Source organism: Chaetodon trifascialis, chromosome 14 (genome assembly GCF_039877785.1).
Source record: "Chaetodon trifascialis isolate fChaTrf1 chromosome 14, fChaTrf1.hap1, whole genome shotgun sequence".
NCBI lineage: Eukaryota > Metazoa > Chordata > Actinopteri > Chaetodontiformes > Chaetodontidae > Chaetodon > Chaetodon trifascialis.
In genome coordinates, this window is record NC_092069.1 from 10,551,812 (window position 1) to 10,578,237 (window position 26,426).

The 26,426-nt window shown below is 46.2% G+C and overlaps 1 protein-coding gene across 5 annotated transcripts in view; it reads right to left on the bottom strand.

The window, feature by feature from the left end:
• Positions 1–26,426, bottom strand: part of LOC139342307 (rho guanine nucleotide exchange factor TIAM2-like) — a 74,571-nt gene that overhangs the window by 13,582 nt on the left and 34,563 nt on the right. For 4 of the 5 annotated variants that reach the window (XM_070979342.1, XM_070979341.1, XM_070979343.1 and 1 more), the window contains 9 exons: positions 23,380–23,565; positions 22,935–23,078; positions 19,646–19,702; positions 14,646–14,822; positions 13,970–14,074; positions 13,797–13,875; positions 13,574–13,663; positions 13,248–13,466; positions 10,422–10,516 (listed from right to left, as the gene is read on the bottom strand). In XM_070979342.1, the coding sequence (XP_070835443.1) occupies positions 10,422–10,516; positions 13,248–13,466; positions 13,574–13,663; positions 13,797–13,875; positions 13,970–14,074; positions 14,646–14,822; positions 19,646–19,702; positions 22,935–23,078; positions 23,380–23,565 (1,152 nt within the window). Of the gene's footprint in view, positions 1–6,386; positions 6,916–10,421; positions 10,517–13,247; positions 13,467–13,573; positions 13,664–13,796; positions 13,876–13,969; positions 14,075–14,645; positions 14,823–19,645; positions 19,703–22,934; positions 23,079–23,379; positions 23,566–26,426 lie in introns of those variants that run through there. The other variant, XM_070979346.1, reaches the window with a different exon arrangement.

Below are 26,426 nucleotides of genomic sequence, written 5' to 3' on the forward strand. Positions count from 1 at the left end.
AAGCGGTGAGGGAAAAATCTCTCCCATCTCTGTATTACACTGTGGTTGCCACTGTATAGTATATGCTTTTCAAGCATTACACTTAATGTGTACACACTAAATCAGAATCAATCCCAATTTCTTACCTGACAAGCTACTGAAGCACAGCACTTCATCAACTGCACCAAGGTTTGCTAGAAAGTAATGTACAAGCCATCAATTATGATGTGATTTCTATGCTAAAAGCAGCCTCATGATGACCAGCTCTGCTTATACCAAGTGAATGACATGATGTAGCATTATAATCTGTGGCCAGTCACTAGAATCAGCAGAGGATGATAAGTGCCAGTAATAGCAGGTTCCAGTCCGCTGCACAGCAACACGGCATGCTGGCCAAGACGCCAAGCATCACAGCTGCTCAGCACTCTCCGCCTTCCTGTGTGTGCATGTGTATTGCATGAGCAAGCATTTAAGTGCAGCTCCCTGTGAAGACTGTACAGCGACACACACGGATCGATACACCCTTCATTCTGACACCGCAGGCATCGATACGCACACGTTCCCAAGCAGTGTGTGTAAGCTTGTCTGAGTCATTCTGGTGTAAGATACCACCCATACCCCCCCACCCCACCCCCCCATCCACTCCCAGGGAGCCCACAGACAATCAAGTCTTCCATTAATAAGCCCGCGACTCATCAGCCAGCTCATTATAGCTTGGTCACTCCAGAGACGGCCCTCCAATGCTTCAATATAGACTGTGTGGGGCTGACAGACTGAGAGGGAGAGAAAAGGAAGACAGAAGGGGAAAATGCCTCTCTGTGTCCTCTATGTAAGTCTGGGCTAAGCCCCTTTCAAGTGATCCACCACCCACAGCTGCGCTCCACTCAAGAGCTCTTTGAATGTGGGATGATAATTATGAAGGGACTAAACGTCTCCCTCTGTCCTCGTGGAGGGACCAGTGTCCTGATTGGAGAGTGCAAGACATACACACACAGCAAATGGACATACCTGCACATGTAAACACACTGACTTTGTTTGACTCACTTTGAGCTAAATGTTAACGTCAGCATGCTCACAATGACGATGCTAATGTGCTAGTGTTGTGCAGGTATAACGTTTGACCAGTTTAAGCTTAGCGTGTTAGCATGTTAACGTTCACCAGTTAGCACTAAAAACAAATTAACTTCATCTGTTAACACACAGTTCATCCTGAGGGGGGCATGAATGTCTGATCAATACTGCCTTGGCCTCAATATGTTTAGAACTGATCTCTCGATTCATCTGTTACAAAAGTGCTACTTTCTCTGGATGGAGCACGTAACATATTTTTGCCTACAATCATCCACTTCAACATCTGAGCTGATGGGAAAATATTTTTACAAGCATCACCATTAATGTAGGACACTACCTTAACACTTCTCAGTTGGAGAGAATTCATAAGGAACCTAAGAATATCACCCATGTAACTACAGCTGCTGACACTCTATCTTATCAAAGAACACAAAATACATTTGTGACACCGATGATGCAGCCACCCACAGCCCCAGTCAGCCTTCATTCACTGATACACACTCTGGGAAAGCTCCATATTGTGCCAGGCGAGAGGACAGGGGAGGACTGCCAGAGGGAAACACAGAAGTTGAAGGATATCAGACCGACATATTCATCAAATAGACCACTGGTAGCTCCAGACAGAGAGAGCAGCCTTGTGGAGACAGATAACAGTCATATCTGCTGTGTTTTTCAGCTACAGGCACCTAGAGGAAAAGGGAGGCCTACTGGGGTCTTTAGAAACGTGTGCGCGCCAAGCAGCACACACCGCCACTCGAATGCTGAGTTAATTCTCATCACACCCACACACTGGAAGTATATAGGCTCATGTCTGTCTCACACACACACACAGATGAGATGATGGAGGAGCCACAGAGCTGAGGGGAAAAAACAAGGATATGCTTGATTGGACACTTGGGAGCATGTGCACACGGAAACACTTTTACCTCTCACACAGAATCTAAAGTAACTAAGATTTTCATCAACAGTAAATGGCAGGCACCTGCAGTGGAGCGTGACAAGAAGAGGTGGGCAAAAAGAAAGAGAAGAGAGAAGGGGGGGGGGGGGGCAACACACTGTCATGACTCAGGAGTTGCGATTCCCTCACAGCAATCCCACCAACACAGACAGACAGCTAGCCCAAATAACCAATTAAGAGCTGCGGACGGGAGCCAGCAGAGGAGGGAGAAAAGCCTGAGAGTGCCAGGGAAGACGAGTGGACGCAACAGAGCTGCTGTGGATTCCTATTCAGGTTTCCAGCTGACAGCTGACAGCTCTGGATCATGTTTTTTACCTCTTCTCGCCATGTATGCCCTTTAGTCAATTTAGAAAAGAGGTCTTTGTCGACCTGCAGTTAAAAAAAAAAAAAGGAAGTGAGAGGCTGTTGAGTCATTTTGACTCTATCTATTCAGTTTCCTTCTGACAGCAGCCAGCAGCATTTTGTTTTCCATTTTCAGCCGACTGCCATATGCACATGTACATGATGTCCACTTCATAGCTCGGAGAGCCGTCAAAGCAAAGTGTTTTCATTACAAAATCCTTCCTTCAAGTCGAGCAGAGATACAACCTTTACAGCAGCCTTCTCCTCACTCCACACATCTATATCAACATCAATCCAAACAGCCTTTCTTGTACCTGCTCACGTTGAGGATCAGTGACTCTTGAAAACACAGTCGAGTGCATGCTGATGACTTCCTATCGTCACTTTTAATGAGGCCCCCTCAAGTGCATCAAATATTACAACAATACGTTTCCTCCCAGTCCTCTGCTCACCATGAAGAGCAGTCTGTAGAGCAGCCTCCATGCTGCTGTGGCCTGCCGCTGGGTCCTCCTGGCCAGCGAGCAGCCCTTCCTACGCAGTCTGCCTCCCCTGGACGCCGGCATGACGGCTCCTCAAATGGCGTGCGGTTATACAACTTGACCAAACCGGAGAAAATGCCCCTGACAGACCTGAATAGCTGGCTTGACCGTCTTGTAGATGTCTATCTTCTTGCTTGCATTTTCATCTGATGGCTGGTCAGTCCCCTCTTCAACTTTTCTCACCCTCCTCCTCCTCCGTCCCAGGATTCTCATTGGTGTCCCCTGCTGCCCGGCTCTCTGCGAGGCCCGGGTCAGACGCCTCACTCTTGAGTACACCTATGCCTCTGAGGCGGAGGGGGCTTTGATGGGGATCGAGCCATTGATCCTGCGTCCTGCCGTTCTGTGAGCGTAGGCAGAGAAAAAGTGCTTGCTGCCGGCTTGTTTTGCATATCAATCAGCAGAGGACGGTCTGGCCACTTGGCTTGTGCAAATAGAGGGGAGTTCTTCCACTGGCAACTATTTCCTCTCTCACTGTCTGTCTATTTCCATCAGCGCTGGCCTTCCTACATCTCTACTTTCGCATCCCGCCATCAGTCCTGCTTCCCTCTGTCCATTTGCATACAGATATCACCATTCCTCCTTCCTCTTCCTCTGGTTCTTCCCCTTCTTTTCGGCCCCACGTGACCTCGGTGTAATTTCCAGAGAGCTGAATGGAGAGGCCGGGGGCTGTATGAGTGTCCAGTCTCTCAATAACAGCAGTACAATGCAGACTGTTCTGGCTTGTTACCTCCACACACACAGGAATGGCTGACTCAAAAGTAGGAGGCTCTGAGCCGGTGGGGGTAACAGGGCAGGAATGTTAACTATGGCCTCGCACAAGAATAAAACGTGGTGTGTATCGCTGATTGCACAGGGTACTTTCACAGGAAATAAACAGATGGAGGCTCTTCCCATGAAAAACACCTCGTTTTACAAACTGGACTGATCTAATTCCTTGTGAAGGTAGCCAATTAATTAAGAATAATGAGCTTAGCAAAGGTGCTTTCTTTTCTGGTATCCTATAAGAAGACAATCTAGTGTCATGGTGGGTGTCAGTTCATTCTACTGTTCCTCTACTTTCCCTCCTAAATTAAGGGGATAACAACACAGAGAAGGCAGCAAACAAGAGGAGAGAATAGGAGTGTCATGCAACAGCAGTCCCCAGCTGGACGTGAACCAATGCCATTGTGGTAGGTGGTGGGTGATACATCAAACCATATCTAAAGGCACTTGTGTCCAAAGGCCACACAGCCAAAAGCCTGTCATCACAAGCCCCCGTTCTCCCGCCCAGAATTCTGTGTCTTCATCATCTTTCATGCCTTGACGTATGGTACAAATGGACAATGGAGCCCACTTTCAGACAGTTTCTGATGCTGCACAAATAATCAATCAAAGGTAAGCGCCAACCCCACCTGCTTGTCCACACAACAGGCCAATGGCAGTGTGAAGTGTGCACGATGGAGGTTCCAGACGCTGTTAGCTGAGGCCCTGCTCATGATCCACACTGTTGGCTGTAATCACGTGCACTCACCAGGCAGGATTTTAGTCCCCCTTTTTGGCACACGTGAACACTAAACATTATTGGGTCTCATTTGTGACATGGTCCAATACTTGTTTTTTCAAATGTTGGGCAGCAACACTCAGCTCAGGTCTGTCAGATTGGGAGGCTGCAAGATAAACACTAAACGCTGTCTCCATCTCCCTTTAACGCTCCAATGGAGTCATTATGTACAGAGCTCAGTCTGCTTTGCAGATGAAATGCCGCTCAAATCAAAGGAGAAGCCTTGTGCTTTACCAGCGGAGAGGCCCCATCTTAGCTGAAATAAACAAACATGGGGAGGGAGCGGATAAAGAAGAGGGGATGAAATACAGGCGTGTCCCTGGGGCTGGCTTTATCCATCTCTCACATGAAACAGCCTTGTCATGACACAATGACAGAGAGAGTCAGAGAGAGAGCCAGAGAGAGAGGGGAGGCCCGGTGGCCGGTAGGAAGGCCAATGATTCATTTGCCATGTTAGTGGGCTATAGTGCCACGATGCCATCTTCTTTTCAAAGCTCAATAAAAGAAGACGCACGCTCATAAATCAAACAGAGTAGAGGGGAGGAGAGAGGAAGATGAGAGGGAGGGCTGGTCCCGTCGCGCTCCACTCAAACCCATTTACGCCTTTTATTATTCATCCTAAACAAATATTATTCCGCCAAGTCTCGGAGGACTTTGGGAGAGGAGTGTGTTTTAATAATGAAGCCAGCTTCAGATTAAAGCACCCATTCTACTGAGTCCCCTAGGCTATTCAGATCCACTCCACTGCATGACTGCCAGTACAAAGGCAAAGTAATGCTAGCACTAAAAGCTATTCTTACTCCAGCAAGATGCCGAAAACTAAATGAAAGGTTAAGTGGAAATGCTTGTTGCCAACATTAAACATAGCTTGATGACAAACAGGTCTAATGGCAATGCCTGAGCCGTCCACAGTCCACTTCCTGATCTGGACAATGCTTAATCTGGGTGATTCAGAAGCAACCAAGGCACCCTGAGCTATCCACACCATACAGCTGCCAAAGACGACATGATGCTAACAGATAATAGACCCTTTAGGCCCACAAGGTGACCGTTTGAGAGTGAATACATGCCCATAAAGACTCTAACCGCTGGTCAAGGCAATACAATTAATTCTAATAGAGCTCATACTGCTGAGATAACATCATGGATGGCAATAAAGGCAGGAGACACAGAGGGAAAAGTAACACCATGACCTGTGGACCTGCTTCCATCTCCCTACACTGTAAATCTTATAAGCAGTATGTTGCATACCAGGAGTGAGTTGAGTTGAGTCGGCTTCTGGGACAAACAGGTAGAAAAGACTGTATGGCCAACGAGAAGCTCTGAAAATGACTCTCTAAATGCTAAATGTAGCATGCTAACATGCTCACAATGGCAACGCTACCATGCTGATGTTTAGCAGGTACTGTGTACCATGTTCACAATCTTAAAAGTGTGTTAAGGATGCTAACATTTGCTAATTAGCACTAACCACAAAGCACAGCTGAGGCTGATGGGAATTCTGTACGCATTTTGTCATAAATCAAAGTATTGGACAAATTAAAAGAGCTAACGGTGGCACTAAATGAAAATTCAGGGGATCCTCAAAGTGACTGCGTTTCTTCCTCTGGGCACCATGTATACATGTACAAAAATTCAACTGACAGACTGAGCACCACTGAAGCCACAGCACTAGCATGGCTGAAAATGTAACAAATAATTCATATACACTGCACATTATATTGTAAATGAATGATATGATTCATGGGCTCTTTAAAGTAGGATTAAAATGTTAGTAAAATGCAAATGAAAGGCACATGAAATCTCCGACTGTAAAACTTGCATTCGATGAGGTATTTCTACCAAATGCACACAGGAGGTTGTGGAGTTGAGTGAAAGTTTGTAGCTTAAGTGTGAGGACTCATAGTATCAGTTACTTCAGTTAAAACCTCTCACTAGCACCTCTGCCAATAGTTACCGGTTGTTTGTCTCCTTTTCCGCCTCTCTGGCAGGACAGGCAGGCAGCCATGTCCTGAGCCAGGCAAGTCAGCTTGTCTTTGAGGACCCGTCCCAAACTGAGCAGCACAGAGCCCAGGAACAGGTCCCTCTCCTCTGCCTTGCAGCCGGACAGCCAGAACCAACACATGGCCAGGAGAGAGCACAGGATCTGGGCAGGCGACCGATCCCACATGAAGAGCTCGATTAAGGTGGTGAGGTCGAGGCATGGCCGAGGATCTTCGTCGTTCACCGTTGGGGCTACGATAGGTATGACTACCACTGCCATGTCTGCACCAGCCAATCCCAGTGTGGTCATTCCAGCCTGGTCCGGGTCATGTTGGATCCGGGTCCCTGTTGGTCCCTCCGTCGCTACTTCCCTCTAAGTTTTTATCTCCAGCTCTGTTTTTCCAATTTGTTTACAGTGGAATGGACTGACAAGAGCAGGCTAGCGTTAACTGCGCTGACAGCAGTAAGCCCAGATTATTAGCCCGCTCACGGCCAGATGGCGGCTGATGGGCTTAGTCATAACGCACGCACACGCCCATACACACACACACACACACACACACACACACACACACACACACACACACACACACCTCCCTAAATTCCCCACACTCCCCTTCCCCAACTCCCATCCCGCAGACAGACACGCACGCCAGTCGGGTAAAGTAGATTCTGTAAAGTTTGGGAAGGAGATGGCTGTAGCTCCAAGGAAGACGGGATCATGTTTGAAGAAGATGATACAACCTAATATCCGCAGGCATCTACAGTATCTTTTTGAAGTCTAGAGTCTATGATGAGAGGAGAATCGAAACCAAATTATTCAACTTTCTGTTCGTCACACGGTTTTAAAAAGCGTTAAAAACACTTCTCACACTCCTCTCGTCCACTGAGACCAGTAAAAAAGTAAGACTGAGGCCAGAAGAAAAGAGGAAGAGGTAGGAGAGACAGCACAAATGCTGCATGTATATTTTTCTTATTCTAATTTAGGGGAAAAGCATAACACCATCACGACTTAAAATCAAGTGAATCAAGCCAAAAAGCCCGTAGCGACAGTCAGACAGAGGACAGCTCTCTGCAGAAGTCCATTTAAACGCTCTTACTGAAACGTCTAGTCTGGACAAAAGCAAAGAGGCTTAATGTGTCTGTCTTCAGTGGTTTAACGCAAGACATGACTGGCTCCTATACAATGTGGAAAACATATGCCTGCTATTTATACTGTAAAACAATGGCAAAGACATTAACTTGGCGGATTACATACAATAAATAACAGAAGAAACTAAAATGATTGCCTATTTTCATTACTGATTAATCTGAGGACTATTTCCCCAGTTAATTAAATAATTGTTTGATTGATTAAAAATGCTAATTATTGTTTGTTGGTCTATAAAATATCAAAAACAAAGAGAACATCGGCACTCAGATAATTAGTCTTCAGCTGGAAGCCGTCATCAGCGTCATCTCACATTAGGTCTATAAAATATAAGAAGAAAAAAAAGATACATCACAGCATGTTGATCTGCATGTACGTGTGTGTGTGTGTGTGTGTGTGTGTTCCCTACAGTGGACTGGTGCCATGTGGTGAAACCAGACCATGCCAGATTACTTCCCACGTCCTTCCATCTGTCTGTGGGGATCGCCTGGGACGCTATTCACATGCATGTAGGAGAATGTGGCGATGACCTGCCTGCCAACAAACCCTCCACTCGGTCCTCCACATCAGTTGCTAAACTCACAGCGATCAGGTGAGGCGTAAGCAAAATGGATGCAGCCGTTCTGATTTTGCCTCTACGCATCCTTACGACCGCGTTACATCACTTCACCGGTGCAGTGCATGTCAAATCAATTCCATTTGAGGGGGGAGTTATCCACGACCAATTCACTTATCTCCTGCAATCGATTGGTTAAGCTCATAATGCTACCACAACACTGCATCAAACCAATCGCTCGGACGCTTTACAGCCAAATGTATCATTACAGACTCTGGAAACACAATCAGTATCACAGTGATAAACAGCATTGTTTGCTCTGTATGCACCTCACCTAAAAAGCACACAGATCTCTCTTGTGTAATAAGCATATACCAAATAATCAAAGGCAGTCGGTCTAGGGAGCTGGCTGATTACAAGGCGTGACAAGAGGCTTGAAATCAGTCCTTCCCTACCATCCATCTCTATTGACTTCCAGAGCACCGTGTGCACGCATGTGTGCACCTATATGCTGATACATGGCTGATTTTCTACCCGGTGACTCGATCTCTCCCTCCCCACCCCAGAGAACAAATGGATGGCCGCACAGTTATTAAATTCTGCTCTTCGTCACAGCAAAAATCTGATTTACCAGCACCAACATCTCACCCCGTGTGTGCGTGTTTTCTTAATTGCCTTCCCAGTGGCTGACTCTCCCTGATCTGAGAGCGTTTTCCGCTTTTACGCCTCAAATGTGCCATGTATGCAGTGACACAAGCACACACATTCGTAAAACTCCCTCACACACATACACACACCTATCTTCCATTCTTCCATTCGTTCCTCAGTGAAAGACAAACGGCAGGGAGCTGAGCATCAGCAGCAGTGGTGCAGTGCAGAGGGACTGACTCATGTCGCCGGGCAAACAAAAAGAGAAACGAACAGAGCCAGAATAGAGAGAGGAGAAGAGGGCAAGTTGTCCTGTCTAATCCACCTCCTGGCTGACCTCGGGTCAAATACTGCACGGCATCTTCTGACACGGGCGATCAGAATAAAGCCATGGCAGCCATGGCAATTAGCGCCAAGTTCTGGCTATTTAGCCTGGATTTCCTGTCAATGAATCATTATCGAAACGAGCACAACATGACGGCCTATTGCCTTTTTTATGTAGCCCATATTACATAATGCACAGGTCGGTGCCAAGAACGCGCTCGCATCGTTGACAACAGCGCAACGGCTTAAAAGGATGCAATAATATTAACTGAACGATGCAAGAGAGAAGGTGAATATGCATGAATGCATGCGCACATCTGCTCTCGGGCTTCCAGCCACGTCTACATCATTAACACATGACTTCTTCATGACGACCACACACACACACACACACACACACACACACACACACACACACACACACACACACACACACACACACACACACACACACACACACACACACACACACACACACACACACACACACTCATTACGGCACTGGAAAATCACAAGCGCACACACTCTCCCGTATTACATTACCACAGCGCTGAGCCGTAATTCACAACGGGACGGGCTCATGCTCAGTTTAATGACTTCAATAAAGTTGGTTTACATATCAAAAAACCTGACCGGATATTCAACAACAGACGGGACAAAAATAGGCACGCAATCTGCCACAACTCATGAGGGACCACCATTTGGCAGATTTATAGAGGAGACACTTCTCCACAAGTGACTTGAGAGGAATTCAGGGATGGTATTAATTGCAGGGTCCTTTTATTGTGGCCACAACTCAAGGCAGAAACAAGCACCAGGAACATGTCACAAGCCAGAAGATGTGTGCCTGTCGTCAACATATTCACTAAATGTGAACTACTGTAGCTCTTAGTAGAATAATAGATGTGTGTGTTTGAGTGAAGTTGAGGATGACAGGAGCATATTTAGACAATGGTTTCTTCTGAGAGGTTTGGCTTTGCCCCCAAGCATGCATGTTTTCATGTGTGTGTGTGTGTGTGTGTGTGTAGGAGGCAAAGGGAGTGTGACACAACCTCTCCTCTCAGTCTGCATGACAGTAATAAGCTGTGTTTATACCCGTGGCTATGATGGAGTATCCTAATTATGGTAATGCTAAGGATTGGTGCCAGTCTGGTTTCTGACAGCCCCACAGCTGCCACTGCGAGTGGGCACAGACACACACACATACTTGACAACATGCACAGTTTTATTCACACAAACATACATTGAAGGAGAGAGGGGTACTGTGTGTGCATGTCTGCAGGACAATAGAAATACACACACACACACACACACACACACGCAGCTCCTACCTTGCTGTGCTGAACCGGCCTGTGTGCGCAGTGGGAGTGACCATTCTCCAGTGCTACACACAGAGACTCATCACCGTCAGCCGCAGTGCACACATCTGGGGGAGGGAGAGAGAGAGAGAGAGAGAGAGAGAGAGAGAGAGAGAGAGAGAGAGAGAGAGAGAGAGAGAGAGAGAGAGAGAGAGAGAGAGAGAGAAAGGGAGAGGGAACATCATTTTTAACATTAGGGTTCGTGTGGTTCCTGTGTGTGTGTGTGGGGGGGGGGGGGGGGGGGGGGTTTAGCGCTTCATGCTCACACCACCCATCACTGCATCTGCACTATCGAGGTTTTTGCACATCCTTCTACTGACCACTAAACACAAACAATGCTAGCTGGTTAAGGTCTTCAAAAAAAAATCATGGGCGCCTGCCAGTCGCACAGAACTTAAATATGTCTCCAATCTAAAAATGGCAATGGCATTCAGTCATCCCAAAAAAGAAGGAAAAAAAAAACACTTGGCTATCCTAATTAAAGACTCTGTTATCTCTTTCCTTGTTTGACTTTAAAAAAAAAACAGCAACCCTAAAGCTGTTCTGCAGATGAAAGTTCAGAGCTGGTTTTCTGGAAAATCCCACCTAATAAAATGGACATCTGCAAATGAAACTGCCCCCACAACAATGACACTATCAGATTATCCGAGTCCAGATTTTGGCTTCTTTTTGTGTAATTCAAGGTCCTGAGGACAAACTCTCTCACAGTTGGCACATGCAAAGACTTCATTCCTGATTGTAGCCTGGGAGGCAGGCCAACGTGACAGCAGGAAACAAAAGAAAACTTCTGGACCTCCTGTGGAGCTGAACTTCTCCTTCTTAAACTGACAATCACTGTCAATCAAATGTCAGCAGCGTTACAAAAGATATCCAGTCGTCTGAATCATTCTCCTCTTCCACGTCTGCATCAGGCTGAATGAATGGAGGTGACAGATTCCTTCTAGCAAAGTCAGATCAATGCTAATTCCCCACTGTCAGCGTTTACCTCCCTGCCTCCTCATCAGCCTGCCTGGGATCACACGCCCTCTAGAGACGGAGACGACAACTGCAGGCACTTTGATCACACCACTTAACTGTAATGAGGCCTTCAAGTCATTAATCCCTTTGTGTTCAATTATGGCTGCAGTGGAGGAAACACTAATGAATTAATATCATTCAAATGATACCGGCACTTTCTGTGGGGCTCACTGTTTGTTTGTTTTTTTAATGCCAAACAATGAGAAAGGTCAACAAAAATGCATCGAATGTTCTACACATCTTGAAGGAGAATGTTATATGTATAAAGTATATGTATAATATGAACCTGCAAAATTTTGTGGTTAAGTCTGCAAGTCATGTTCTTTTACCCAATTTACACAGTCACTTCCTTATCCACAGAAAAGAAAAAAAAACTTGAATTAAAACTGAAAACGTGTCCCTCTCTGCTCTTTCCTGACCAATGCCTTAATATATTATGAGTAGTGAAATGGTAAAAAGGCTGTTTTTGTGCCTGATGTCTGGTATTGGATCCTCCCTGGCAGCACCAAGACACCTTTCCATAACCATAGTTTGGAATTGAGGTTATAATCTGATCAAATCTGAGTGAGGCCATATCAAATTCTTGAAAAAAAAAAAGCAATGGCACCACATCTTAAACTCAATGATAGCACAGATAATGTTCAGCTGAGTTGAACTCCCCTTACCTTTCAGAGCGAGCCTTGAACAAACACACAAAGGTATCTCTATCAGCTGCTTATCAGGCCTGTTTGTCCGGCGACATGGATGACCTTACTGCTCGGCTCTGACACCTCGCGTCTGCAGTGAGATTAAAGCGAGCTGACAGGACACTATACATCCGCAGCTTTAATGAGCCCTCTGTGGCCAAAGGCCTCTCGTGGCCTTTCGTCTCCCTCAGGATACACAGAGCTGTGAAACTTCATCTGGAGCTCCTTCTGCTGCTTTTCTTCTTGTGACTTTTGTCAGCGAAGAGAGAACAAGTCTCTTTTGAGGAAGTAGAGATCTGAACAAGATCAAACTGGAACGGAAGCAGTGGCTGTGTTGTGGTGAAGGCGCCAAAACTACATACTGTCACAGCAAATACCGTAAATGTGAGATGCTGACAGAGTAATTTTTAGGTTGACATAAACACCACGTCCATACTCAACACTAAAACATGCCCTCCCCTGTCAGTCTGTCCTGGATCCAGTGTTCCCAGTTTACAAAGCCCTGGCAGTTCCTAACAGTCTCTCTCTCTCTCTTTCTCTTTTCTCTTCAGGTATCTTCAGTTTCTCTTGGTTTGCATGCACCTCACACACTTACTCACACTGTGTCCACTCTCCTGTACACCTTACTACTGATTCCACTGACCTCCTGGTGTTTTTTGTACTTTTGTTATGTATGTAATTAATCTCAGCCTGTTTAATAAATGATGTCATTGTGAAACTGGACGGGTCGACTGGGCGTTAACTGGCAGATCCAGGCTGTTCACAGGTAGGACGACACAGTTTGCTCACAGATAAAACTGCTATGCTGGTGCCTTCATATGAACGCAGATCTGAGGAAGCGCTACCCTGATGGGTGTGCGGAGCATTTCACAGCAGCTCTCTCTCTTTGTGTCTCTCTCTCACCATCTGTCACACACAAGGGACGCTAACAAACTGAAACTAAAGGGTATCATGATCAACCTCTCCTTCAAATTCACTGTCAAGTGTTTCCATTAAGTGAAAAACTATTCTATCTAATCCTAGTACAAATATATTCCCACTAATGACTCGATCTACTCATGTTTCAGTCGCTTTAATGTGATATGGGTTTAAGCACCTGATGAGGACTTGGCTCGGTGGTGCTTGCTGCGAACCTCCTGGTGGGGTTTGAGAGAAGGGGCCGGGTAGGCGGAGGCCACGGTTGGCGGCCGGGGTCCGTCCCGCCTCAGGCTCAGATGAAGGGTTGGTTCAGCAAACAGCGTCTGGATCAGCGCCAGGTCCAGGCCCGACACGCACCGGCCGTTCAGCACCAGGATCTCATCACCTGGACGCAGACCTGGGAAGACAGACGAGGTTTCAGAAAAGAGGTGGTGCAGATCCCACACGTGGCGCAGTCCGTGGTGGTTTCAGGATTATTTGTGTCATTCTTAAACAAGTGGGCACCTTCAGTGAATGCCAGGCCATCAGGAAGCACCTCGCTGACAAAAATCCTGCTGTTTCTCTGGCTGTCAATGTGTCCTGTTACTGCGAAACCTGGTAGGTGGAAGAGAAAGATGGAGACAAACAAAGAGTTAGATAAACATAGCCATTACATAAAGGACCAGGACATGCGCAGAAAATTACACACACACAGCTAGACATAAATCCGTCCACTTGTGTGGCTCACCAAAGTCTCCACTGCCGCTCGGCCTGCTCATGTGCAGCGTAAACACATTAAGTGGGACCACCTCCAGCTGATCGTTGACCTACAGGGTGATATCAAACAAATCGATACACATTAAATAAAGAGCAGATAATGAAGAGCACTGTGTATCTACGCGTGATTTTCGCCCTCCTCACCACATCGCGGAGGAGCTCTCCGGAGGCCACGAATCGAACCTCGGCGTCCTGTCCCACTCGTCTGTGCAGTCGGAGGCAGTGCAGGCCCGGGTCCAGCTGTTTCACCTGTTTACACAAGAGCCCCTTAATGTTCAGCAGCCTGTATGCACAAACTCATCCGACATATTTCATGCACCAGCGCTTAGTGTGACAACTGCCGTGCAGCTGTGGCATGAATTATTCACCGACTTTACACTTAGTGATGAGGAATTTGCAGTAAACTAAAAAAGCTTCGCCCAGTGTGGGTGTGTGAGTGTGAGTGTGTGTGTAGTGTGTGTGTGTGTGCATGTGCGTCCATCTATCTGCAGTCACTCTTGTGACAGTGTGAAGTCAGGCACTGGATGAATAGGTGTGTTATTTCAAGCTCTTGGGAGCATAATACAATGGGATTAGCTGCTACAGATGCTCCAACAAAAACCATCAACCACATCTGACATAGCTGAAAATTTCTAGAACATTAACTTCGTATTAACACGTGATCACGCCTGGAAAATACACACTGAGTATGAATGGCTGGATAATGTAAAATTCCACTAGACAGCGCTGATTTTAGTTTCGGTTTTCTGCAACAACTGTCAGGAATATTCAACAACTGTTGTGGTGTCATCATTTATCCGCAACTGGCCGCTAACCCAACCTTGCAGGCTGCAGAGAGAAGGTCGGCGGCTGTCTGGTCTCTTCTGACGGGAACTTGGACTGTCAGGCCGTCTGGCATGTGGACACACGTCAGCACGTCTGTGGCACCGCTGATGCTGTCCCACACACCTCCCTCAGGGGGCGACATGGAGTAGATGCTTGTCAGCACATCCAGCCTCTGTGGGAGAGGAAGGGGGCGAGAAGGGAAGGGAAAGGAGGATAGAGGAGGGGGACGAGCAGTATTAGATGAAGGATAGAGTGAACAGAAAAGGGGAGGAAGAAGGTAAACAGAGAGTGGAGGGGGGACGGGTGAGAGAGAGCGGCAGACTTTGAGTAACAGCACACAAATCAATATCGTTCCATTAGTTTAAATGCTTGGCTGTGGATCAAGCAGCGGATCAAAGATGTCATACAATTAGCCTTTCAGAAATTCATTTGACAACATAGTCGGCAGTTGCTCCGCATAATAGTCATCGTAATGACCGTGTACACAAGACGATTGGCAGGGGTCGCCTGGCAGGTCTGGACGTCCGGACGAGATCTGCGCAGCTCTCCAGGACTTATTTCGTTTGAATAACCACAAGAGTCATTTTGACGAAAGGGGCGTAAAGAGCCAGTTCATTCAAACATCAGTCAAACTTTCAGATCAGCCATTTGAAGGTTATCATTTGCCGGTGGCATTAACAGTGAGGTTGGAGCAGGGTATTAATGCGGGGGGGGGGTCATCCCACCGCTCTGCCTCACAAGCAGCCATTTGGGGGTTTTGGTTGCGACTCTGTGTCTCTGGAGGGAAAAGCGCCACTGCTGCATTGAGGGGCTGTGGGAGACGCCACAGTGCAGCCTAAGACCGCAATTATCGAGGCCCTCGATCTAGAGGAAAGGCTCAATCACACCAAATGCACTGAAAATCATGGGCTGGAGAAGCCAGTGATTCAGCACTTCTGACAAAGACGATATGACTTCTTGGTTAAACTGAGACATGGGACCAAGAGGGATAATTGCATAAGTGAGTAGGTCTGGGTATACAGCGATGTTTTAAATGCATTATGGGATCATAAAAATGGAGAGTGGTGTGAGTGTGTCTCTCTGAGGCTTTCTGTCTGATGTGCATGTGTGTGAGCCTGTTTCGGAGGCTGGCTGCCTGCTGTTGATGCATCACCTCAAGAGGAAAAAGACCTTTTTTCCTGCCAGACAAAAGGCCTAAAGGGACGAGCTAAGGCCTCTGATTCAGAGCATCGCTTAGCCACACACACACACACACACACACACACACACACACACACACACACACACACACACACACACACACACACACACACACACACAAATGTAGCTTTCTCAGTGCAGCCCAGACAAACAGGCACACAAACATTTGCCTCATTTTCCGTCCAAACGCCCCCTTCATTATTCTACTTAAGGAATCGGTGCCAACGTAAAGGCCACCAGTGCTCTCAAAATGTTTTCCCTAACCTGTAGGGATGGAGGAACACAAGGTGCCACTTCAACACCAACCTCTGCCTCTACCTCTTTAGGGATGTGAGGTCATGCCTGCAAATAAAGGATGAAAAAACAAGCCGTCATGGCAACTGGTTGCATAACCGCCCCGTGTGTGTCCCAGCAACATGGCGTGACCGGAAAACTAAGATTTGGTTGCCTACGCTGACCTGACCAGCAGCTGACTAAGACTGTACACTCATTCATAGTCAGGGAGGGTTTTGACGGGCCGACGGTTGCCTGGTCAACGTTCCATAAGCGACTGCCAAGAGTCCGGTCCAGGCACGCGCTGGACTTCAACAAGTGCCCTGTGTGGTGAGATGTGTGTACTCTATTTGCGTTCGCATTCAGCCAAATACTTCAGTCTTTCCTCTCAAGTGTGGAAATTATTTCCAAGCGGGCCGTCCTCCACCCTGGAGCATCTAAAGATGGAACGTGGAGTAACGGATGGTTTAATGGCTGCTGCGAAAAAAAAAAAAAAATCCACCCTTTCTGTTCCACTTAGCAACTGGATGACACAAATATTACAGTACAGCCTCAAATAGATATGGTGACCATGAATAAGAAACGCAAGAGCAGTTAAAGACAGTTTCCCTCCATTACATCTATCAAAAGGGTATTACTCTTCATTTCCTCGAAGCTCCACCCAAGGTTCCTCTTTCCACTGCTGTGACACACTTTTCCACACACTCACTCACTCACACACACACACACACACACACACACACACACACACACACAGGGTGACAATGATGACCACCCTTACTGGCCAGTCCTGGTGCCTGTTCCTCAGAAATGACTCTTAAGCAGAGGTGTATATCCGTGTCTAGTGGAGTGTGATGAGAGGCGGTGACACAGTGAGGAGGGATCAATATGTCACGGACAAGCGCGACGGGTTCATGATCACCAGCCAATAAGATTTAAAGAAAAGACAGAGGGAGAAAACACTTGTCTCAGGTGATATTTCATTTCCAGAGAAGAGGAAGATGAAAGGACAGGGGGCTGAACTTTAATCTTAACCCTTAACCCTGCTCTGGAATTTGCTCCACAGAAGCAGCTTTTTGTATTTTAAACATGTGTAATGCTCACATTGAGCGTGCAGCATTCAGTTAGAAAAATCACTGTTTAGGCAGCCTGTCAAGCACTCGCTTTTTCAAGCAGTCGAAACATATTTGCTCAGAAGGAGTGGGTGGATGGAGCATTCAAGAGTAGAACTATGCCAGTCGGTGTGAACTGTGTTTTAACCTCTCTGGGGGCCATGACGGCCTCCATAACACTGACAAGTTCATTCCATATGCAGCACATGTTTACCTCTCTCTGCTTTACGTAACAGTCACAACCTACAGCTGAACACATCCTCGGGCTGCTGAAGTAGCTGGTTGGTTAAAACCGTGTTGAAAAGACCACAGCAGCAAACACACAGGGACATTCACATGAGGCACGCGGCTCCCACGAAGCCCGGCTGCACACGTTCAACACATCCTTCACTTGAAAGGATCAGAGGAAGATGATTGCTTATTAGAGTAATTCAGGGGATTTGAGACCCAAGTAGGACAACAGGCGCAAAGCCATCAAGACAGATGAAGAACTGAATGTGTCCACAAAAATCAATACAGCTGTGCTATCCTCCCTGTCTCTCGCTCTCTAACTGCTCCCTAGCCTGAAGAGTCTTAATCCCCACTAAATCAAGCTGTTTTCCACGTCCAAGTCCTGGAAAGATCGAAACGCTCAACCACATTTCAAGGAACATTAAAGCGTTGACCCAATGAAAGCCGTTATTGTGTCCCAAGACTATTTCCTGTCTGAGTCCATTTCAAGGCCCTTAATGGGGGCAGTTTTAACACTCGCCACATTCACCACAGACTCATAATATGAATCATTGCATCCTGTGACCCAGCGATCTTCATAACACCCTTCCTCCTCTGTCTAAAAGTGTCCATTATGCTCATCTATCAGCGCCGAACTTCATCAGTTCGTACAGGCTGTAAGGCTCAGATAAGATTCGTTTGAAGGGACAAACAGCAAAAGATATTTAGGAAACTCGTCTTATGTATACTTGAAAAGAAATTCAGGTTTTCTTGCTTCCTTTTCACATGGAGAACATTAACACAGACTCGGCTGCAGAACAGCTTCATTTTGAAGTTATTACAAATCAAGTTACCTGCTGAAAAGACACTTTAGAATGTCATCAACAGGTGGACTTATATATATTTTGGGAAATATCTTTGTACGTCCTTGAGAGGGATGAGAAGATTGATGCTAATTTGGTATCGGTATGTTAAATATGAAGCTACGTTCAGCAGGGATGCTAACTTAGCTTCGCGTTAATACTGGAATCAGGGGGAAACAGCTAGCCTGGCTCTGTCCAAAGGCATCTTTACATAAAGCAGCGTGCAAAAACAGGAATTTGTGGTTTTAGGTGGTGCTATGAGCTGGATTACTGGACTGAGGGCACAGTGGCTTCATTGAATCTTGCCTTCATTGTGCCCAGCCAAGGAACAGTCTGTCACAAGACTACAGTGGCGTAACAAATTGTTGTTTTTACATGCTCGTCGGTGGATTTTGGTGCCTTTAAAAAGAAAAGACTGGCTGTTTTCCCTTGATTCCAATCTTTATGCTAAGCTAAGCTCATTGGGCTCTCAACAAGTTACTGAATAACTACAACATTATCATAACCGATAAAACCTAAAAGACAAGACTTACAATAAAGCAGAGTTTTGCTTTAAATGAACAGTCTCCCTAACCGAAAGCAACCCCTCATGTCGAGCTGCTGAAGCAAGAAATAAAAGGCCTGACCAAGACCACAAAGGCATGTAGACGCTTGAGGACAGCGAGGACTGGAGCTGCAGCTTGCAAGAATATTTCACACTTCCTCAATCTAAGCATGTATAACCACCTGATAACCTGCGAATGCTGCTGTTTCGCCGTCTGACTGCTCAGGTGGCCAAAATTCACACCCAAACATTCAACACTTTTACCATAAACCTGTACACTCACACTTTCAAGAAGAGCCTGTGGTCAACACTTCGACCCTCCATTAACTCAATTATGCCGCACATTGGAGCCCTGTCCACACTGAGTTTAACACGGCTCCACCGCTCTTAAAGTCTTCTCAGATCTTGTTGGATATGCCGTCTATTTATCTGGCAGACATCTGCAAATCAACATGAAAGCACCATCTGCTTTGATCCTGGACAAGCAATATATACAGGCAGGCATGCACAATTTCTGATCGCCTCTCTCTCACTCACACACGCACACACACACACACCCACACACAGCCTATGCGTAAAGCCATCTTCACACAGCTCACTATCAAAGCCAAGAAAGACAGCAGAGGTCAAAGTCACAGCTGACCCGTTTCTGCTACGGCTACTTCACGCTGAAACTGACAATTCGGCACATAAAACGGTACCACAGGATGGATGTGACCAATGGCGGTGGAATTTTTAAAAGATATATCAAAGGTCCACAAACTGTAAAAAGTCACTGAACGCTGTGACTCACCTCAGTGCTCCTGGGAGGCAGGGCGTACGTGTGACCTCCAGCATCGCTCTCAAAGATCTGAAATCAAGAGACAGACAGTTAGAGGCACAGACAGAGGGGCACCGCACTGATTGACTCATGAGCGATTAAGTGCCCAGCCACTTCGGCAACACAGTATTAGACACACAAAGTGCTATTATGTAGTTAATTAAAAACTACGTGCGGCGAGTGCAGCGCTTTGATACGGCTTCCAAACGGGGTCTGGTGCCTTTGAAGGTGCAGTGGTGGAAGTATGCTGTGTGTGTGTGTGTGTGAGTGGAGGGGGTGTGTATGGATGCCGAGTGGTTTCTGTGCAGCAGAGAGATGAAAGGTGGAAACAGTCCGGTTACAGATGAGGGAAAGGACAAGCACCCCCCCCCCCCCCCATCTCCACATCCACCCCTCAATCTCTCCATTCTTGATCCAGTCTACCATCCTCAGCCTCTCCTCTCTGGCTCCTCTCCCTGGCTTGTGAAGGCCTGTTGTGTGAGGCTAAGCCCAGTTCTAGAGGTGACTCTGCAGCCTCAGAGGGCTTTAACAACTCTATAATACAGCAGTGACACGGAGCCATTCGTTATGTGAGGGTGTAACATCAGCCCTCCTCAAACGGGCTGCAGTTAGCAGCTTTTGCTGAGATACTCAGTCACCGGCCAGGAGAGACATGATGGGTGCCACGGCTGGTGACAGAAATGGGGCATTTTGTTCTCAGAATGGGTTGACAAATGCTCAAAGGTGCATGTGTTCTGCTGTGAGTGTGGTTTGATAGTATACACTTAAGAAGCAGTGTTCAGAAGAGACCTGCAGGGGCAATCGCTTTTTCTGAGGATCAGGATTACTTTTCTCCAAAAACAATCTGAAGAAGTTTCCTCGACAAAGCTCTCTGAGTCTCTCCCTGTTATGGTAGTAAGAACCCTCATGTGCCCTCTGAGCAGCAGGGTACAGTAACTCTCCCTCCCCAGCACAAGTACATTTATAAAGTGTCTGTAAACAGTGCTGCTTCGTCGTAAACTGACTAATTTTAGAAAGCTTTACCAACTCTCCCACAAATCCTCAGACCTTTCTGGCCTACTTCCCACAGCCGACTGCCGGCCAGGTCCTCACTGTATACATAGCTCCCCTAAGACGGATGAGAAATGAGAAAACAAGAGGCGAGGAGATGGAGGGGAGCATGACTTTGGGGCGAGGTTGTTGAGTGCAGCGTTGCAGTGGCAAATGAGATTTAGGCTTAGTCAACGTAGATGAGTCAGTATGGAAACTGTGGGAGAAAGACCGCCAGCTAACGCTCTGATGTTTATGCTCTGAGAAACGGGGGGTTTGAGACAGAGGACGCGGCCGCAAGGAAAAAGGGAAGACAAATGGTAAGAGAAATTGGGGGAGAGAGTGAGATGAAGCTCTAGGTTTAAGAGATTAAATGATCAGGATGGAGGTAGTGGCAAAAAAAAGTTGGAGCTGGAGATAAATGGAGAGCTAAAGGAAGGAGAGCGCCAACAGAAAATCTTGGAGGAAGCACGGTGTGAGAACCTGAGACAGCGACAACAGATTAAGCACAGGGGGGAGAGTTTAGCGCCTCAGATGACCCCACTGCCCAAAACACGTGGCTCGTCAGCACCATGAGAGATCAGCTGATGATGTCACGTAAAATGGCGACGACTGAATTTTACTCAGAGAACAACAGAGAACACTACAATGATCTCTCGCTCTTGCAAAAAAAAAAGAAAACAAAACAAAAACAGCAGATGTCCAGGAAAACCCAGCACTCTGAAAAACCCTTGAAGCACTTACCAGCCATTTTCTGTTCTTTGTTAGCTTCTACGTAGAGAAAAAAAATACCAGAAAAGCACTAAAACAAGCTTGTAAGAGAAGGGGGACCTTGGGAAAAAAAATACATGGAGGCTATTTAATATTTAGCGTCTTTACACCAACCATCTGCTGGTGTCTGCGGGGCTGAGGGAAGAGTGGAGAATGCCATTTCCCACATATGGCTTTCAATAATTCATGTGTGCGCTGCAGCGCCACCTCGACCTTCTGCGCTGCGAAATGTAACTGGGCCTCATTAGGCCAGCCGGCTGGAGTTCCCCAGAAAAATAATAACACACACTCACTCTCTCACACACACACACACCTAGTCGCTGACAGACGTGCACAAATGCACAAACATAAATATCACAGAGCAGGTGGTGGGACGGGTGAGCGAGATAAGAAACAGGACAGGGAACATTTTGTTAGCAGTCAGGAGTCAGGGCTCACCTACTGAAGAACATGACTGGCAAAACAAAAAGGGTCCATGTTGACTCCACAGCATCAAGAAAAATGAAGGTAGACTGAAGCTAATCAAAAGCACACTCCTCTCCCTTCCTATTATCTCGACTAATGAACAGGGGTCCATAAAAAGTGAAGCAAATGAGGGTTTCCTGTGGCGAATCTCAAAATAGACCACCTAGAGTAGAGTATTCTCCAGGGCTGTGCCATCAGGATAAAGCCTGGTGGATTTCTGTATCAATAAATAGCCAGCTTGCATGAGTCTTATTACTAACCTGAGAGGATTAAGACCCCCACTCCCCACCATGCACCTGGGGATGGGGATGTGAGCTCTAATGAATAAAATCTCCTCTGGGGGAAATGCTGAAACTGACCAATCTCTTGCTTTCTTTCATATCAACACAGGCATTGTGCGTGCAAGTCAGCAATAATGCAACATGTTTTCAGGTTGTTTCATTCACCAGTCTGCACAATGTGCACTCAAGTATCAAGACGCAGCTTTTCTCAGCAGTCAGTCCCAAGAGACGGCGTGTGCCCACGAGCATGCATGTGCAGTATCCCTCCACAGTGTGTGCATGCATGCATATGAATTCTGCATGCTTGTGTGTGTGTGTGTGTGTGTGTGTGTGTGTGTGTGTGTGTGTGTGTGTGTGTGTGTGTGTGTGTGTGTGTGTGTGTGTAGCTTTCCCCTGCTCAATATATGATCCCGCATTAAGAATCTGATAATCCAGACCACCTGAAGAGTTTCATTACTCTGGGATTCAAGAGAAATTATGCAATGTCACTTCAAGGTTCTTTGCTACAGTACATCAGTTAAACTCTTAAAATAAAGACAGATAATCAATATCTTAAGATTTTACAAGTAGGAACTACAATAAACATTTTTTTTTTTCATTTGAGAAATCGCTGTTGATAACATTTGGTACCAACATTGTTTTAAAAGCAGTGTATGATACACAGATATATGTGTGCGTGTGTGCGTGTGTGTGTGTGTGTGTGTGCGCAGTAGTACCTGTGATGCAGAGGGCCTCTTGTCCCGTCCTCTCTTTGTGAGGTTGTCAAGGCCTTTGAGTGAGGAGAAAAGGCCTCTCTTGCGCTGTCTGTAAGTCAGGGACAACGACCGTCTTCTGAGTGTGGCCTCGTCTCTGGAGCAGATCTGAACAGATACACACTATCAGGACTGCAATCAATTAGCCCAATAAAAATCTAATCAGACCATCTTAATTAGGTTTATTTTCCTCCGGCAATGCTTAAAGGCAGTGTTTGCAGGACGCTTTTTACTGCGAAATGATTAAAAGATTTCAAGGTTACTGTCAGAGATCAATATCACATACAAAAAGGAATGTCGACAAGCATACAAACAGGACAAGCTGTTGGTCCTCTGATTTTTCTTTTTTTTTTCTTTGCGTTCATTAGTCATTTTGTCCCATCACAGGGCCTGTCCTGGGTGTGCTCACCAGTGCATGGAAGGAGGAGACAGAGAAAATCCCCAGACGTCCCAGGGTGGTTTTGGTGGGGCGGCTAGCGATCGCCAACAGGCTCTTTGGGTTGGGAAGCTCTCCACCCTGTAGACTGGCCAGGTAGCAGCGCATCCGAAACAGATCCATGTTAAACCTCTCCAGGTTCTGCTCCCACTGCTGGATCTGAAGGAATAGGAAGCTTGTTTATATTGGTAGAGGTTCTGAATGGGAAATTTGTGACCCTTTTTGGGCGGTAGCCGAGAAAGGAGTTGAAGAGAGGTAAAGTAAGGGGGCAAGGAGAGGAGAGAAGGAGGGGAGGCAGAAAATAAAGAGTCAAAGAGGGAGATCCAGGGTCAGTGGAGTGCTTTCCATCAAGCTGCAATTGCTTGCAGATGTTGGTGGAGGCTGAGGGCACAAATTGGTGGGGGTCTGATTGTGAGGAGGGACCGCATATCTAGCCAGAGGAGTGAGCGTAGTAAATACTAATGCCAATTTTTTATGTAAGCCTTGAGAGAGCGGTGATGTTGCACAGACCACCCGTTAAACCTCCACCTCGCGCTTACACACAGTTTACAGTTACATTCCCTCTATCCCTGTTTGCACTATGTCAGCTATGAGAAAGTGCTCATTCTGTTGGCTGGAGACTGGTTTTAATGAGAACACTCAAGTTAAATAACCCTCTATAACAACTGACTTTAATAGCTCTCGTCTGCGCTGTGAGTTCATTTACAGTAAGGCACCCTATGGCGTTGTTCAGTTAGGTCTCATCCACATTGACGGCATTCATAAGCATTAGGAACAAATTAAGGAGGGACAGGAGGGAGGTGTTTTTCAAACATCACCATGGGACCATACAGGGCTGTGTCATGTGCTAAACCCATGAAAATGCCTCTGTATCTGCAGGTGGCCTCGGTTAACAAGCCTTGAGTCAATGACGTTCAGCCATTATTCCCATTCCAGACTTGGACCATGAGGAACTGCTAGGAATCCACATGCTTTGGTTACAAAAAAAAAAAAAAAAAACCCTTTCATTTGGCACCTTAGTTATTTAAATAATTTGAAATATGATCAAACACCACAGCATTCTCAGTTTGAAATACTCTGACAACCACAAAACCCCAAGAGTTCTGTCATTTAGTGGAACATTTGCGCAGGTGCTCCATGCTAACACTTAAAGCTTGACACAAATTTTTTGACACATTTCGTACACTTGTTCCACTCAGAGTTCTGCACTACTTGGTCTGATGTGACCAGTAGCTTTTAGTGGTTAACGTTAGCAAACTGAGAGATATCACTGTGCAGCAGACATTACTGAATCTGTGTGCTAACTTGATTACTGTTCACTACTTACACTATGTTTTAGCTTTTAGCTTTGTCCCATAATTGTCACTTGTGGTCACAGTTGCTGCTGGTCAGCAAAAGTTACAGTCTTGTTTCACTATGTGCTATAATTACCAGCTAATTACCAGCAATTGCTGTGGACTACTGAGAGATTATAAGTAAATACCCTCATTTAAAAAAAGATATAAAAACACAACAAAACAAATTGTTGCAACTTAGGTGGGTTTTCTTATTTGGATCATGGTAGTCAAATGTAGCATTAGCATGGTTAGCATGGATGACTTTATATTATTACTTTTCCAAAGACATTCCTGTCAAGCTCTAATTCTTGGTGTTGCTCTGCTAAAGCTGAACTCAAAGACCTTGTACATACTGTAAATCCTCTGACAGTACGAAAGTAAGCGAAGCACATTTTTTATCCAGCTATTCTTGGGTCATTATATATAACACGGTGTTCCGAGGAGCTGTGAATTAATTCCACTGAGTAGTTTGAAGATGACTTTAGATGGGAAGAGAGGTATTACTGAGTAAATCAGATAAGCTCCTTCCTCAAAAGCAAAGACAAATTTAGGGTTGTTGCTTTGGAAAAACCCATGTCTATGTATAACTGCCACACAAGATCCTAGCATGCTTCTGATTTTCACGCCATCTGGATCTGTTTGTTAACAGTCAAATATCCACGTCTTCATTCAGGAATGTTTTAAAATAGACCTGTGCATAAAATTCGATTTGATGATTCATGCCGGCGTGATGAACAGAAATTTTTAAATAAAGGCCTATATGCAGTTTGCTGCTTCACACGCCTTGCAGGCTTGAACCAGAGCAGAGACAGTCACCAACACCAGTGAAAAGCAAGGCATGTTTGGGCCCATCTGGCCTGCCTGTACAACTTATTTACATCCATTTCAGAGCCATTAAGCTTGGCAGAAATAAGCCTGTCTTTGAACAGATCTCATCTTTTCTGATTTCCCCTCTTTAACATCTGCCCCTGGCCCTCTGTAAGAGCCCCCTAATGCATAATAAGTCTTTGAATGCAACTTGATCGCAGTGTGTGTGTACATATGCTTCTGTGTGTGAAAGGGGGCAAAGGCAGTCTTCAAAAGAGGTCTCCTGGCACTGATTTCAGCAGACATGGCAGGGGGAGGGGTACATCAAAGCAGTGCCCTCTTGGTGCTAGACAACCCCACCGAAACCTTAAATCTATCATCAGCCTCGGGGTGCCTGTATCAGAGCCCTGTCCCATACCCCTCTGACCCTATCATTGACTCCAACCCCATCTGTCTCTTTGCCTGCTCTGAGGTGGCATACTGGCTAACTGGAAACAGATACATGCACGCAGGCAGTCAGGCAGGCAGAGACATCTCCATTGGTCATTGCTGCAGTGAGCTGTCCAGCCTCTAACCTGCTGGTTCTTCATAATAACATATATACATATTTCCACTCAGGGTACTTCAACTAAAGACCAATCCATTCTGCTTTTCTAGTGCATAAGAAGTCATCAGACATGGACGCGAGCAGCAGACAATATGCAAACCCTCGTGGCTACGCAGATGCAGGAAGTAAGCATTTGATTTAAGAGGCACTTCAAGTCACAGGCCACCTGAGTCACAGGTTAAAAAAAACAAACAAACAAAAAAAACAGCTGAATTTTCCCGCATTACACAACAAACATCAATTTCTCGTAGAAGTAATTGAGCTCTTGT